The 15,498-nt window shown below is 37.0% G+C and overlaps 1 protein-coding gene across 2 annotated transcripts in view; it reads right to left on the bottom strand.

Moving 5' to 3' along the window:
* The window catches only part of Slc71a1 (solute carrier family 71 member 1), a 40,559-nt gene extending 26,439 nt beyond the window's left edge, over positions 1-14,120 (bottom strand). For both annotated transcript variants that reach the window (XM_026379421.2, XM_077803732.1), the window contains exon 1: positions 13,905-14,120. In XM_026379421.2, the coding sequence (XP_026235206.1) occupies positions 13,905-13,988 (84 nt within the window). In that variant the 5' untranslated portion in view covers positions 13,989-14,120. The remainder of the gene's footprint in view (positions 1-13,904) is intronic.
* Positions 14,121-15,498: the final 1,378 nt, after the last annotated feature.

Genomic DNA, 15,498 nt, shown 5'->3' with positions numbered 1-15,498 from the left:
AGGAGCAGGAAGGAGTGAAAATCAGTACCAAATAGAGCAAGTATAGTAACATCAGGTAAAAAAATGTCCATAGGATTTGATTAGCTTCAAACCTGTTTTGTTCACCACCACATATACTCAGCAACTAGTAGAAAGCCTGGTAAAATTCTCAAGGTCTTTAACATATATCAATTTATATTATAAATTCCACAAACACAGTAAGGACTGTTTCCCAAACTCAACCAAGGAAGCTTTTACATTAACAGATAATACCACATAGACACCTAAATTCCTTGGAAAAAGACTTTGGGAAATGCTGATAAAAATATTAAGGGGCCACTAGGGATACACCTCAGTTGGCAGAGTGCTTGCTTTGCATGCACAAGGCCTTGGGTTCAAACCCTACCACCACCACCACCAAAAAAAAAAGTACAAAAATATTAGCGCTGTACTCAGTGGTAGTGCATATGCTTAGTATGTTTGAGGTCCTGGATTCAATCCCCAGCATCACTCACATACAAAATATGTAAAACTTTATACAAATAAATGCAGAGCAAAAGGATAGCACAAAAAACTGTTAGAACCAGTGAAGTGGTGTGAACCAGTAATCCCAACTACCCCAGAGGTTGAGGCAGGAAGATTGCAAGTTTGAGGTCAGCCTGGGCAATTTTGTGAGACCCAGCCAAAGGAGGGAGGAAGGAAATAATGTGTTAAAAGTGGCTCTCACATGAAGACCATGTAATCAGTTGCAAGGAATATCAGAGAAGGCTTTCAGGAGGTAGGTATGATCTGATACCTCAAAAATCCAATGGGAAAGAATCAGTATTTCTACCATGCGGCCTGCGCAATGGTTTCATTAATGAGGTTCTAGGCATAAAGTTAGTTAGAAGAGATCAAAATAAAACACACAGACTCAGTTACCTTATTTCTATTGCTAGGTCCGAGACGGCTCCCCTCTCTGGTTCCCTCCTCTAACCGCCCAGCAGGGCAGCAAGGATTACTCAGGGCTAGTAGGAGAGAGAGAGAGTTTGAACACGCCTGGGAGTAGCCTTTTATTGGGGAACAAGAGATTCAGGGGAGAATTCCATCCAATGAAGGTTGAGGGGGGGGCTGCACTCCAAGGTCAGGGTCAGTGATTGGGTCCCCGAGGTCAGTGGTCAGGCACACCCCCACACGGATGGGCTCTCTCATCAGGAAAGGGCCGGGCAAGCTTCGACACAGCCAAAGTGCCTCAGACCCTTAACGGGAGTCACCCAATCACGTGTCAGAAATGGCTTCCCAAAAGTATTGTCTGGTGCACACTGAGGCAAGGTAGGCAAAATGATGGACGAGTATCTGAGGGAAAGGGAACAGGATATGCAAAGGCAGAAGACATGAAACACCACAACTTATTTCAGTATGTGACATAAGAAGGAAAGCGGTACCAAAGTCAAGGTTGAGAGGCGAACAGAGTTGAAGCTGGAAATGTGATAAAAAAAAGACCTTATAAGTCACATTAAGGCATTTTCCTGAATGTTGAAGGAAAACTATAATATTTTAAGCCAAAGAGTAGCATAAAATTACAGAATACTAACTTCCAATGCAACATGGCAAATAGGTTGAGAGGGAGTCAGGACAACCAGAAGCCAGGTTATTGTAGAAACCCAAGTTTAAGAATTAATAGTAACTTGGGACTGGGGTTGTAGCTCAGTGGTAGAGCTCGTGCCTAGCAACTGTGAGGCAATGGGTTCAACCCTCAGCACCATATAAAAATAAAGGTACTGTGTCCGTCTACAGCTAAAAAAATAAAAAAGTAACAGTAACCTGAATAAGACAGTGGGAGTAGGATAAAGCAAAGTGAACTGACATAAAAACCACTTTGAAGATACAATCAATAGAACTCAGAGATTGACTTGATGTGCAGAGAGTAAGGGAAGATTAAAGATGAAGAGATTTCAGTTTCTTAGTCAGCTAGACAATGAGGAAAGGAGAAAGCATAAAAGATTAATTCCACTTTAGGCCTACTGGTTTGAGGAAAACACGTATAACATTAGATGAATTTAAAAAGTGAACAAGGGCCAGGAGCAGTAGAGCACTTCTTTAGCATATAAGGCACCCTGGGTTTGATTCCCAGCACCATAAAAGAAGTAGTAAACAAAATGAAGAAGATATCTAAGAAATTATAAAAGATTCATATCTTAACTAATGAAGCATTCATGCACTAAAAAAACTAAACAAACATTAAATAAATGTGATAAAAGATACAAAGGAATACACTAATATTTTTTAAAAATATCTATTTATGCCATGTAAATCATCAAGCATTCAGACAAAGCTACTACAAAGATGTTCATGGCATCAGCAGCACTTACAGTAAGAACAATAAAAAGTTAAATATTCAACCTTTGTTACAAAGCTTGTACTCAAATCACAGCCTGCAAATCAGATAGAATAATACACAGCTCAAAACTGTTTATGGATAATTTTTAATGACATGTAAAAATGCTTACTTATGATAATATTAAACTTAAAAAAATTAAAGTAGGATATAAAATAGGGTAATTTTGACCACAAAAGACAAAAACATCAATAGTGTTATATTGATACGTAAATAATGATTTAAGTGGTATAATATTATTTACTAAGTTGTTTGGAATTTTCTAAACCTTTTCTAGTAAATATGCTTGTACTTTAAGAGGAAAATGTTTTGCTTATGTAAGAAACAAACTATGTGGGGCTGGGGTTGTAGCTCAGTGGTAGAGCTCTTGCCTAGCATGATCAAGGCACTGGGTTCAATCTTCAGCACCACATAAAAATAAATAGATAAAATAAAGGTACTGTGTCCATCTACTACTAAATAAAGAAAGAAACAAACTATGTAAAATGAAAATGGAAAAAATTAAAAAGCAGCACATAGCATCCGTCCCTCCTGAACATTCTCTCTATATTTCCCAGAATGGTAAGAAAAAATATATTATTTTTCATTTTAAAAAAGGGTGTGGAAAAGGGGACATAGCTTAGTGGTGGAGTTAGAACACTGGCATGGGGGAAGAAGGGATATTTACTTGTTCTAAATTTCTGGTTATTTTGAGAGCTGTATTACAGATTAAGCATCCTTAATCTGAAAATCCAAACCCAAAATGCAAAACTTTTTGAGTAGATTTTCAGATTAGGGATGCTCAACCAGAGAAGTCTATGCAAAAACGTTCCAAAATCCAACACACTCCAAAATCTGAACATTTTTGGTCCCAAGCATTTCAGATAAGGGATGCTCAACCTGTATAACTATATTGACTTTTTAAAAATTTCAAATGAACTCAAAAGCAACATATTATTTTAATAAAATGAACTAATATAAAAAATCTTTTACTAATTTGGAATTTTAAAAGTTTCTAGGCAGGGGGCTGGGATTGTGGCTCAGTGGTACAGCACTTGCCTTGCAAGTGTAAAACACTGGGTTCAATCCTCAGTACCACATATAAATAAGTAAATAAAGGTATTGTATCCATCTACAACTAAAAAAAAAAAATTAAAAAATAGTTTCTAGGTAGGATGTTTTACTGGTAGTTTAAATGGAATACCTATTCAGAAGCAAAATTTTTTTATAATTTCAGAAAGAAAGCAAGTATCATGGATTGGGTAGAATACCAGACAGGTGAAAGACAAGAAGTAAGGAAAATAAAATATTTGACTAGATAATAGTTTGCAGTATCAAGACTAGAAAGTTCAGATCACAAATAGATCTTATCAACAGATGACATTTGCAGATGTGTTCAAGAGAACTGCAAAAGACGTGAAAAATCTGGAAGGATACAAATGTGAAAATAATACATATTTCAACCCCAAATGCCAGATATGCCACCAGAAAGCATAATTGTTATACCAAAAGTTACTCAACTTAATAACTTCTCTTATGGGGGCATGAGAGATGGTTCCACCATAAGTCAGAAATATTCTCCTTGAACCCTCAACTCTACACTACCCCTTCTAATCCCCAAATTCCCAAATCATACTTTTCATTGAATCATACATTTTCATGAATCTCACATTCATACAGACCACAGTTACATCTCGCAGGTTTCTGTCTGGATTTAATTGTTTGTTTTAAATCTACTTATTTATTCTTTTACCCTGTCACACTGGGCAACTTCTACAGTTATATATAGCTATGTAAGATACTTATTTAATTTTATTTGGCCTAAACTTTTTCAAGATCATGATCCCTGAAGCAAGTCCTGCCAATATTCTACTGTATACTGTGCTGCTACACTATGATATGCAATAAGTCAGGTATATTAAATGAATTTCAAGTTATGATATTTTAGATTTATAATGGCTTTAATCAGAAGATAACTCTATCATAAGGATATTTGTACTCCCTAAGTTTCTTCTACCTATCGCTATAGTATTCAGTAGTTATTAGACACTGTTAAAGAGGTAGTATATTCACTAAACTTATGACATTCCCTATTCGAACACTTCTCTATATCCTGATGTTCTATTGTATACACTATAGTATCATCTATCACATGGATTTATTATACAGCCTAGATTAAAATAAAATAATAAAGAATATTCCTTGCTGGGTGTAGCACCACAGTCAGATAGATCATGTTTGAGGCCAACCTGAGGAACTCTGTAAGACTGACTCAAAAGCATAAAATAAAAAGGACTAGTGACTCAGTGGGTATTGTACTCCTAGATCCAATGAATATTCCCTAAAACTTACAATGTTTTAATTTTTATATTATCAGTAAAAACAATAATTTAAAATTTTTTTTCTTAAGTCAGGGGTTTGAGGTCTAGCTTAGTGATATAGTATTTGCTTAACATGTACGAAGCCTGTGTTTGATCCCCGGTACTGGAAAAAACAACAACTGGGACTAACTGGCATCATATACCTCTGAATATAACACCCTAGGAAGGTCACTTTACTTATATAGTTTTCTTAACAATTATATTTAGCTCTTTGTCTAATTAGGAGGTACTAACGGTAAATTCTGTTTGAGCAACTTTCTACAAGACAAATGGCTTAGAATTATACACAGAAAAGCAGGGTAGCAGGAAAGATCTATACACACAAACACACAAAGCAGGAGAACTCCTCCAAATTAAACTTAATAAACCAACTGTATATAATGTATAATTTTTTATTGTATCTGGGACTTAAAAAATGAATAGCTATGAAGATATTATCAGGACAACTGGGGAAATTTGAATGTGGACTAAACAATATTATAATTTGGATCTTAAAGGCCCCCAAAGACCTACATATTGAAGGCTTTGTCCCCAGCTCATTGTGATGTGGCAAAACATTTAAGAGGTGAGGTTCAGTAGAAGGAAGTTAAATCATTGGGATTTAACTTTCATGACCTTGAAAAGATATTGGGAACCCAGTGCCTTCCTTCTGCACTCTGCTGCACCTAGCCATGAGGTGAACAGGCTGCCTCCACCATGATGTACTGTGTTGCTACAGATTCAAAGCCAGAGGGCCAATTGATCATGGACTGAAACTTCTATAACTGTGTGTCAAAATAAGTCTTTCCATTTTTAAGGTGATTTATCTTGGTTATTTATTACAATAACAGAAAGTTGACTGGAGTTTCAGGCCAGGTTGGGCAACATAGCAAGACCTTGTATCTTAAAACTTACAATGATTTACAATTATAATCCTACACTTTCCAATAACTTCTGAAGTTAGATAGGTTATTACTTTCATTTTATAATCCAACAGAGCAAAATAAGATATGGAGTCAATCACAGCAACTCCAGAGACCAAATCTTAACTATTGTATACCCTGCCATAGAATATTACTTTCTTAGAAACAGGGATCAAGTCTCATTCATTTTAGTATCCTATGGCAAACTACCATGTTTTATGTATAATGGGTGTTTATTACCAATGGACTGATTCTATAGCTCTAATCATGACAGTTACTGAGGTGCTAGGTGACTTAAGTAAGCTACTTACTTATCCCTGAGCAGGAAGGGGTAGCCTACAAATAGTTCCCAACACACAATTTTTCTATTTTACAATAGTACAAAAGCAACATGCATTCAGTAGAAACTTTCTAGTGCTAGTGATATGTAGTGTGATACTCTTTTGTGATGCTGGGCAGTGGCAGCAAGCCACAGCTCTCAGACACACAATCAAAAAGGAGAAACAACCAATACTCTATGGTATATAGTGCTGCTTTGAAAATTTTGTAAGTTGAAAATTCATTTGTTATGCCTACCAAACATAGCTTAGCAGCACTATATACCATAGCTATATTTGGTAGGCATAACAAATGAATTTTCAACTTACAAAATTTTCAATTTACAATGGGCTTATTGGGGTACAATCCCATTATAAATTGAGAAACATCTGTATTAATCTTATCTAAATCCACATCTTGGGGCTGGGATTGTGGCTCAGTGGAAGAGTGCTTGGCTAGCATGTGTGAGGCACTGGGTTCGAGAATCAGCACCATATATAAATTAAAAAAAAATAAAGGTCCATCAATAACTAATAAAAATATTTTAAAAAAGAGAAGAAAAATCCACATCTAACTCTCAAATTCTGAACCTATGATTGCCCAAATCAACGTTTATGAATCCAGCAGTTATTATGGAGGAAATATTGACTTTAATAACTTCTTGTTATATTCCTACCAGTGAACCAGGGAATTATATAGATTATTGCCCAGAAAACAGAACTCATTCCACAATTATAATGCACTGTAATTCTACTTACTAAACAGCACGCCATCTTATATAAGGAAACAGTGAGTATAAACCAAACTGAGGATCATCCTGGAAAACTGGCTTAGACTCTTCAAGGTCAAGGGGCTGCAAATGTAATTCAATGGTAGAGCACTTGCCTAGCATGTGTGAGGCCCTGGGTTCAACCCCAGCATGGCAAAACAAAATCAAAACCAAAATAAATTAATAAAAAACATATTAATGCTGGAGATATAGCTCAGTGGTAGAGCAAGTGTGAGGCCTTGGGTTTTATCCCTGGAATTAAAAAACAAACAAACAAAAAACAAAACAAGAAGAAGAATACCAAGATCATAAAAACAACAAGGGACTAGGGTTGTGGCCTGATGGTAGAGTGGTTGCCTAACATGCATGAGGTACCACATAAAAATAAAGATATTATGTCCATCTAAATATTAAAAACATTTTTTTAAAAAATGACAAAAAATTTCTTTAAGCTAAAAGAAAATGAAGAAACATGGCAGCTAAACATAGTAATTAAATTCTGTATCCAAATGCAGTATGTTTTTAGGACAATTGGGAAAACTATGGACTATTTATTGTACAACAGTATTGTATTAATGCTAATTTAAAAAATTGTATTGACTGCATTAAGGTTATGAGGAAAATGTTTGTATTCTCAGGTGTAATATCCTAAAATATTTTTTAAAATATTTTTTAGTTGTTGATAGACCTTTATTTTATTTATTTATATGTAGGGCTGAGAATTGAACCTAGTGCTTCATACATGCCAGGGAAAAGCGCTACTGCTCAGCCCCAGCCCCAGCCCCTCCTAAAATATTTTACAAACAAATGTCATGTTGTCTAAAACTGACTCTTCAAATGGTTCAGGAAAACAAAAAATGTAAATATGTGTGTGTGTGTATGTGTATATGTAAGTATGTATGTGTGTATGTGTGTATATATATATATGAAATAGCAAATATGGCAAAATGTTAATAACTGGTGAATCCTGACTCTATGTGATGGGTAAATGAGTATTCACTGTGCTAGTCTTTCAATTTTTCTATTGTTGTAAAAAATTTAAAATAAAAATTAGGGAAATAAAGAAATGACAAAAAACAATAAAAAATGTAGAAGGAAAAATAATTTTGAATGTAGAATTAAATTCTCTAACGAGTTATCAATCCAGAATGAGTATAAAGATCTTTAAGCACGGCATTTTCTCTAAACAATACATGCCTAAGGTGATTAAAATTTACTAAGAAAGTTTTTACAAAGAAAAAACATAAATAAATTTAGATGTATGTATGGAATAAGTGTACTATTTCATGGAGGAACAACAACAGGTTCTTGTAGAAAACACTATTAACCACAAATCAGTTTTAATGGGATCCTGACACATTGTGATAACTGAAGGAAACGTAGGCTTTTACTACTAGGATCTGGCATCATGGCATTTTTGTTGTTTTCTCTGATTTTAATCAAGCAGGGCAAGGCATACTATATATGCAAAGGAAAAAGAAAACTGATCCTCAGTTTCCTGAAAGTATGAATCACCAAAAACACCTAGTGACACTATTACACTTATTGAGTCACTTTGGCTTAATTTGCAGTGAGACTTAAAAAATTATTCTACAGACAAGTTATGGGTCATTTTTAAAGATGTGTGTGTGTGTGTGTGTGTGTGTGTGTGTGTGTATTCACAGAGTAAGCAGGTATGGTTAACTTGCTCCTAAAAAGAATGGAATACTGGAGCTGGGGTTGTGGCTCAGTAGTAGAGTGCTTGCCTCACACATGCGAGGCCCTGGGTTTGATCCTCAGCACCACATAAAAATAAATTGAAAAATAAAATGTATATTAAAAAAGAATATACTCTTAAAAAAAAGAATGGAATACTTCCTTAAAACATTCAAAGAAAAAAAAAAAGGATGTGAATCCTATCACTGCCACAAAAAAAAAAAAAAAGAAAGAAAAGAAAAACTCAACAAGAATTTAGTGAATCAAGTTTTACTCTTAAAAAACAAAAGACTTGGGGCTGGGGATGTGGCTCAAGTGGTAGCGCGCTCGCCTGGCATGCGTGCGGCCCAGGTTCGATCCTCAGCACCACATACAAAGATGTTGTGTCCACCGAAAACTAAAAAAAATAAATATTAAAATTCTCTCTCTCTCTCTCTCTTAAGAAAAACAAACAAACAAAAGACTTACAGCTTAAGATTATGTTGCTTTGTAGTAAGTTTTGAAGAGATAAGAAATGTGGCAATCTAATATATCCTTTTCCATTCTTAGGAAAAGATGTGACTGTTAAATCAAGTTAAGTCATCATTTTCACACTGTTCAAATGACTACAAATTGAATTTACTAAAAAAGCAAAACAAAACTAAAAATTTAAAAAGCCCTACTTAAAAAAAATCAAACTGTTATCAATGTTTAGGATATAGTCTAAACTCAGGATTAATTTTAGTGTGTTCTCTCAATATACTTATTTCTATAGCTAAATGAGAAAACATTACTGATCACTCCTTGTTCTAAAACAAGACAATATTACACATGGTAGAATTTATAACTCTTTTTATATATTGAGAAAGTCAACACATTATGAAGATTAAGATACTACACTTGCCATCAAACAAAATCTGAGGGTTCTTGATGTTTAATGGCTAAAACTATCAATTCTTATTTTAACTGACACTTTCATTTCAAAATAATGCTAAAAGATAACTTGCACTTTTAAACAACCGAAAATTTTAAATCATGCATATTTCTCAGAATATTACTTAGGAAAAAAGTTATTCTTTTAACTTAAACTTCAACTTTTGTAGCTACAAACAAGTTATACTAAAACTATAGGAGAATTTCTACAGAGATGACTAAATTGGCCTTCTAACTAATCAGGATGAATTGGCCCCATAATTTGGGAAAACTGCTTACTAATTTATGTCCAGACACACCAACCTAAACCAAACAAACCACAGAGAGAATAAATTAAGTTATTCCTGGAGCTACCTGCCACAAACTTGCCAAATCAGTGAAGTCTGCCCTCCAGTATCTGTAGGTTCTGCATCCAAGGAGCAGATCAAAAATGTTCAGGAGGGGCTGGGGATACAGCTCAGTTGGTAGAGGGCTTACCTCTCATGCACAAGGCCCTGGTTCAATTGCCAGCACCAAAAAAAAAAAAATGTTCAAGAAAAAAAAAAATGTCCCTATTGAACATGTACAGGCTTTCTTCTTTCATTATTTCCTAAACAATATAACAACCATTAAACAGAATTTACACTGTATTAAGTATTATTATAAGTAATCTCCAGAATACTCAAAGTATATAGAATTGCACTGGTTATTTGCAAATAGTATGCCATTTTATATAAGGGACCTGAAGCATTCACATGTTTTGGTAGCGAAGGGGACTCTTGAAACCTCTGAGGATAGTGAGGGATGACTATATATATACACGCTTAAGAACACAGAACAGTTCTCTGGGTCTACAAAGACCCTATACTCTTTGAAGCTTTCCTGAAACTACTTCAGCCATCCTTCTAGGTAATGAGTGCAAACATCTGAAATTGGGTCTAGCTTTCTGAATCCTTACTGACTTCTATTTATTCTCATGAAAATCAGGGGGGAAGGGCTGGAGTTGTGGCTCAGCAGGACAGCTCTGGCCTAGCACTTGCATGTCAGGGCCTGGGTTCAATCCTCAGCACCATAAATAAATAAATAATAAAGTAGCCAAGTACAACTAAAAAATAAACAAAAAAATCAGGGGGGAAGATCTGGCATATTTCATATTGCAAATGATATATTAATTATACTTTTCAAAGTATTTCCAACAACATAATTGATGTAAAACTAGTTTTTATGGAATGTTTAGTTATTTTACTGTTTCACTTGTAAAAGAACTGCACATTTTCTACTTTGTCATAGATGTAATCCTATAACTGTATTTACAAAATAATAAAGATCATATAAAAAATAAGCAAACTTAAAAATCAGAAGATCCTTCAATTTTCAAAAATATATATAACTCATGTGAATAACTGTTTAGCTCACAGCCTCTAACATGAATGAATCTAGCAATACATGATAATAATTTAAAACAAACTAAGTATTCTAAAATGTCAAAATGTGTATTTAATTCAGTTATCTTAAATTAAATGGTCTAAATAAATGAGATACATCAAAGTGTTACATACACATACATTAAAACTTATAACTAAAAACTGTATTTCTACAGAGGAAGCTTCAAAAGCAAATTCACCAGTATCAGGATTATTTTCACCAGTGAAATGGTGTATAGTAGATGATTAAACACTTACTTAAGTTAAACTATGCCACTTACTCTATAGCTACTTATACTCTTTTCAATCAGAACTGCTCTAAAAATTTTTGTTTTACAAAACAGCCTCAAGGTAAACAAAGGTTAAGACCTCCTGAAATTCACACAACTTATTGTAACTGTCCTTAATTGTGCACTATTCAAATGACAGAATATTATCCTGGCCTTAGAGTGGACTGAAATACAAATTCAAGGAAAAAGAAAATTTAGTAGTAAGGGGCTGAAGATATAGTTCAGTGGTAGATCACTTGTCTAGCACATGCAAAGCCCCGGGTTGGATTCCCAGATCAAAAAAAAAAAGAAAGAAAGTAGTATCATCATTAACCTGGTTCACATAGAAAGGCTCACTTCCTCAAAACTATAAATCTGCTCTAATTTTTTGATAAGGCATTAATAATACTAGTTTTGTTTTTTATAAATATTAAAATTGGTTTAATAGGCTTATAATGATGTGTCAACAGAAAGACAAAGCAAACACTTTTACTAACATTAGTAAACCCTAGGTACAAATCAAATCATATCAGTACCATTGACCAGGAATATGAAATCATATTCAGAGCCTTGCATATATTAACCTCAAGGAACCGTGACTGAATGAATCTACCCATTGGTGGAACTTTTTAAAAGCTCTAAGGCTGAGAGTATAGTATATATAGCTCAGTGATAAAGCACTTGTCCAGCATGTGTGAAGTCCTGGGTTAAATCCCCAGCCATGCAAAAAATAACAACAACAACAACAACAAAAGATCGTAACAGTATTCCAATCAAGCAGAGAGGCAGAAAAGCATATGCCATCTTAAAATGCAAATACTATCCTGCAAAAAAATTCATGACATTTATTGAAATATTCTTCTGATGATGCATTGGAATAAACAAAAGTATAACAAAATTCATTTAAGAAAAATTATCCCAGCTATGGGATTCAAAGATGCAAACAAAGTCTCTATTCTAAAGGAGTATCCAGTGCTCTTAGAATGGAAAGTGAAACATTAAGTCCAATAAGATGAGAAATGATAATATCCTAATGCCCAAAACCCTCAATGAAAGTTACTCTGTGTGTCCTCTTGAAACTATTTTGTGGTACAAAAATCATATTTTGTGTCCTAAAACAAGCTATGAATTCACTATAATAAATAACAGGAAAGATTTTTTAAAATCTCTTCCAAAAACTCACTGGATTTGGAAAGAATCTTCTATAGAACAAATCAAACGAAAATCCAAAAAATAGAGAAAACAAAACTAAACTTTATAGGGAAAAGGAAGTGTGTTTCTTGATGAGTTAGTTTCATTCTTACCTTTTGCAAGATAAATATTACTGATTCTCAATATCATTTGTTTATTTTGAAGACTTTGCCACCATTGTCTCTATTTTGAAGACTTTTATGAGTAATTTTAATATCTGGTCTCTTTCTATAGTTGACAAAAGCAACAGAATTTTTCTCCCCAAATAGTTATTACTGACTTGGTCAAAAGAGCTAGGATTATTTTTTTTGGGGGGGAGGGGGACCGCTGGGGATTGAACTCAGGGCCCTGTGCTTGCGAGGCAACCACTTTACAACTGAGCTATACCCCCAGCCCAAGCTAGGTCTACTCTTAATTGATTTGATCAAAGTAATATTTTTAATTAAAAATGGACAGTAAAAAGAATCTGAGAAATTTCAAACTTTCTTTTTTCAAAAAATGTCGACATCTAATAAATTTGACAGTTAAGTAAAAACATTCTGAAACCATTCCCTATGTCTCAAGCTTTCTAAATTTTGGCATATTTAGACCAGGTCATGTTCTAAAATGTCTAAAGAAATTTGTCATTTACTTAAGTTGAATTCAGCAAACCCTCATGGTGGCCTACTTACACATTTAGGACTTTACCAGGGGTTGAGCAAGCCTCCCCATTAAAATACAAACAGGAAGAGAATTAAAGGAACCATGTCTGCACACTTCTAGGTAAACAAACACATTTCACCTTTCCATTCTATTTCAGAACGCGATACCAAAGGATGCAATAAAGATCAGAGAGTGTAGCAAAAGGGAAATCTCAGTACAAAAAAGTATAGGTGAGTTCCCTCTTCAATTAAAAATCCTGCGTCCCCTGCTGGTAAATTATGGCACACTGCATAAAGTTTATTGTGGATAACAAATTTTTCCAAAAAGCAAAATTTTTTTCTTGCCCTCAATCTGCCTTATTTTTAAAGAGACTTCTAATCCCTAGGCCATGATCAGCTCTACGTAGTATTTTTTATTTTATGGCACAGAGTGGTGACTTGTCGGAAAACTAGCCGAATGAAATATAAGCCCCAGGTGTCTGTCAGGCTTCCGACTCCGAGAGGAAAAGAGGAAAGCCCACTCCCTGACAGGTCTCACCGTGCCGCGAGCAGGTAAAGGCTGAAGCTCCGACCCATCGCGACCAGGAAGGGGAAAGCGAACGCACGAAGGGCCTGAGTACGGTCGCCGTGCCAGATGCCACCTTTGACAGCATATGGGAGGGCAGGGACTGCTCCCAGGCCCTTGGCAAGCTTCGCCGCAGCTGGGGCCTGGCGGCGGAGGCGCGGCTGCGGCGGCAAGGGCGCGGTGGCCTGCTCGGACCGCCAGGGAGCCGGCACGTTCCTCCCCGCGGCAGGGGTGCACGTGGGGCTCGGGGCCGTAGGGCCTCAAAAGGCGACCGGAGCTGGGGGCGGCCGGTGCGGAGGAGGCGACGGTCTCCTCCCAGTACAGGCCTGGGAGGCCGCAGGCCGGAGCGGGGGAGGGCAACTCCAGCGACAGCCGCAGGGTGTCTGGCGCCCAGACCCCAGAGCCCGTGGACAGGGAAAGGGAAGCCAGAAGCATTCGGGGCGATTGTAAAAGGAAGTGAAGGGGCAGAAAGAGATCAGACCGGGGCCCCAGGGACGCTTGCCGGCGCGGAACCCTGGCTTACCGTGCCTCCGTCCTTAATGATGATCTTCTTGGCCAGCATGATACTGCGGTTTGCGGCCCGTTTCTTCTTCTTTCCCTGGGTCATTTTACCATCCTCGATTCCTGGCGTTGCTGCAGCCACTCCCGGGGCGGCCGGCCCCAGCGGCGAGTGCCGTCCCGCCACTACTGCCGGGCCGAGCCGCTCGGGGCGCCAGCCGCCATCTTGAGGGCCCGGCCTGCCTCCGGCGGCGCGTCACATCGTGCGATCGGCCGACGAGCACGCCCCGCCCCGCCCCGCCCCCGTGACGCCGGCCCGCTGGCGCGCTCGGAGGCCGGGCACTGGGAGGGAGGCCTGGAGGGAATCCGTAGACTCCCGAGAGTGGCTGGCTGCCGGAGCTCTGTGCTACTTCTTACCACTCGCTTAATTCCCTCAGCAGTTCTGGGCAGTAGGGGCCATTATTGTACCCTCTTCATAAATGAAGAAATTTTAAGTTTCAAAAGGTTGTTACCATTCATAGCTGATAACTGGTTGCTCTGGAATTGTAACCAGACTTCCTACACTATTAGTCCAATCTCCAGCTGTTCTAACCAAGTCGGAACTGAAGAGAATAGTGAAAAAAACAAAACAAAACAAAACAAAAACAAAACCCTCATTTTCTACAAATGCTGGGTAACTTAAGAGGTAAAGTAAGATGGACTTTTGGTAAATAGTCTTTTGTTCTTCTGGTGTCCCGGGGCTCCCACCAAAAGGCAACTTTTTTTTTTTTTTTTACAGTAGCTCCCTTGTCCCAAGACCTTTTCTTTATTCCCTGCCAGTGAACCTTACATGACTTATGTCACACTTTATAAGCCACTACCTTTTTATTATTTAAAAATCAATTTACAGGGGATAAGATGGGGGATTGATTAAAAAAACAGTTGACAAAAAAGGAATGTGAACTATAAAGCATTTCCACTGTTAATATTTTGATTTTGATAACTATTGTATTAGTAATAGTATGAGAGAGTAACTTTTCTTTAAATATACCCTTTATTTTTAAGGAGTGAAAGGATATAATGCACAGTACCTACCCTCAGATGGTTAGGAGATGGAGGGAAGAGTGACAGTATAAGGGCAAAATGTTAAAAGCCCAGTCAACCTGGGTAATGGTGGGTCTTATTAATATATGTTCACCAATTTGGTATATATCCTTAGAAGAGGCAGAGTGTAATTCCCTTTTCCCACCTGTTGGTTGGACTTGGTGATGCCCAGATTAAAGCAGAAGTAACAGCACTGACTTCAAAGGCTAGGTCATAAAAGGCACTGTAACTTCTTGCTAGCTCTGTTTTTGGATGACTCTGAACCCCAAAGTCTGGGAGATGTTATGTCATGAAGATATCCAAGCAGCTATGGAGACATCCAGTTGTCTACGGCTGAGACTTGCCAAAAGCCATGTGAATCATCTATCTATCCTGGTTATGCTTTTAGCTGAAGGCAACTACTAAACCAACATCCTGGCCACAACTTCAGGAGAGACTCAGAACTAGAACCATCCCGCTTATCCACTCACGGATTTCTGATTCTCAGAAACTGTGTAAGATAAAACTATTTGTCTTAAGTCACTATGCTTTTGGGG

Source organism: Urocitellus parryii, chromosome 11 (genome assembly GCF_045843805.1).
Source record: "Urocitellus parryii isolate mUroPar1 chromosome 11, mUroPar1.hap1, whole genome shotgun sequence".
NCBI classification, from domain to species: Eukaryota; Metazoa; Chordata; class Mammalia; order Rodentia; family Sciuridae; genus Urocitellus; species Urocitellus parryii.
The sequence above is the reverse complement of the archived record's forward strand: the minus strand, read 5'-3'. Positions and strand labels throughout refer to the sequence as shown.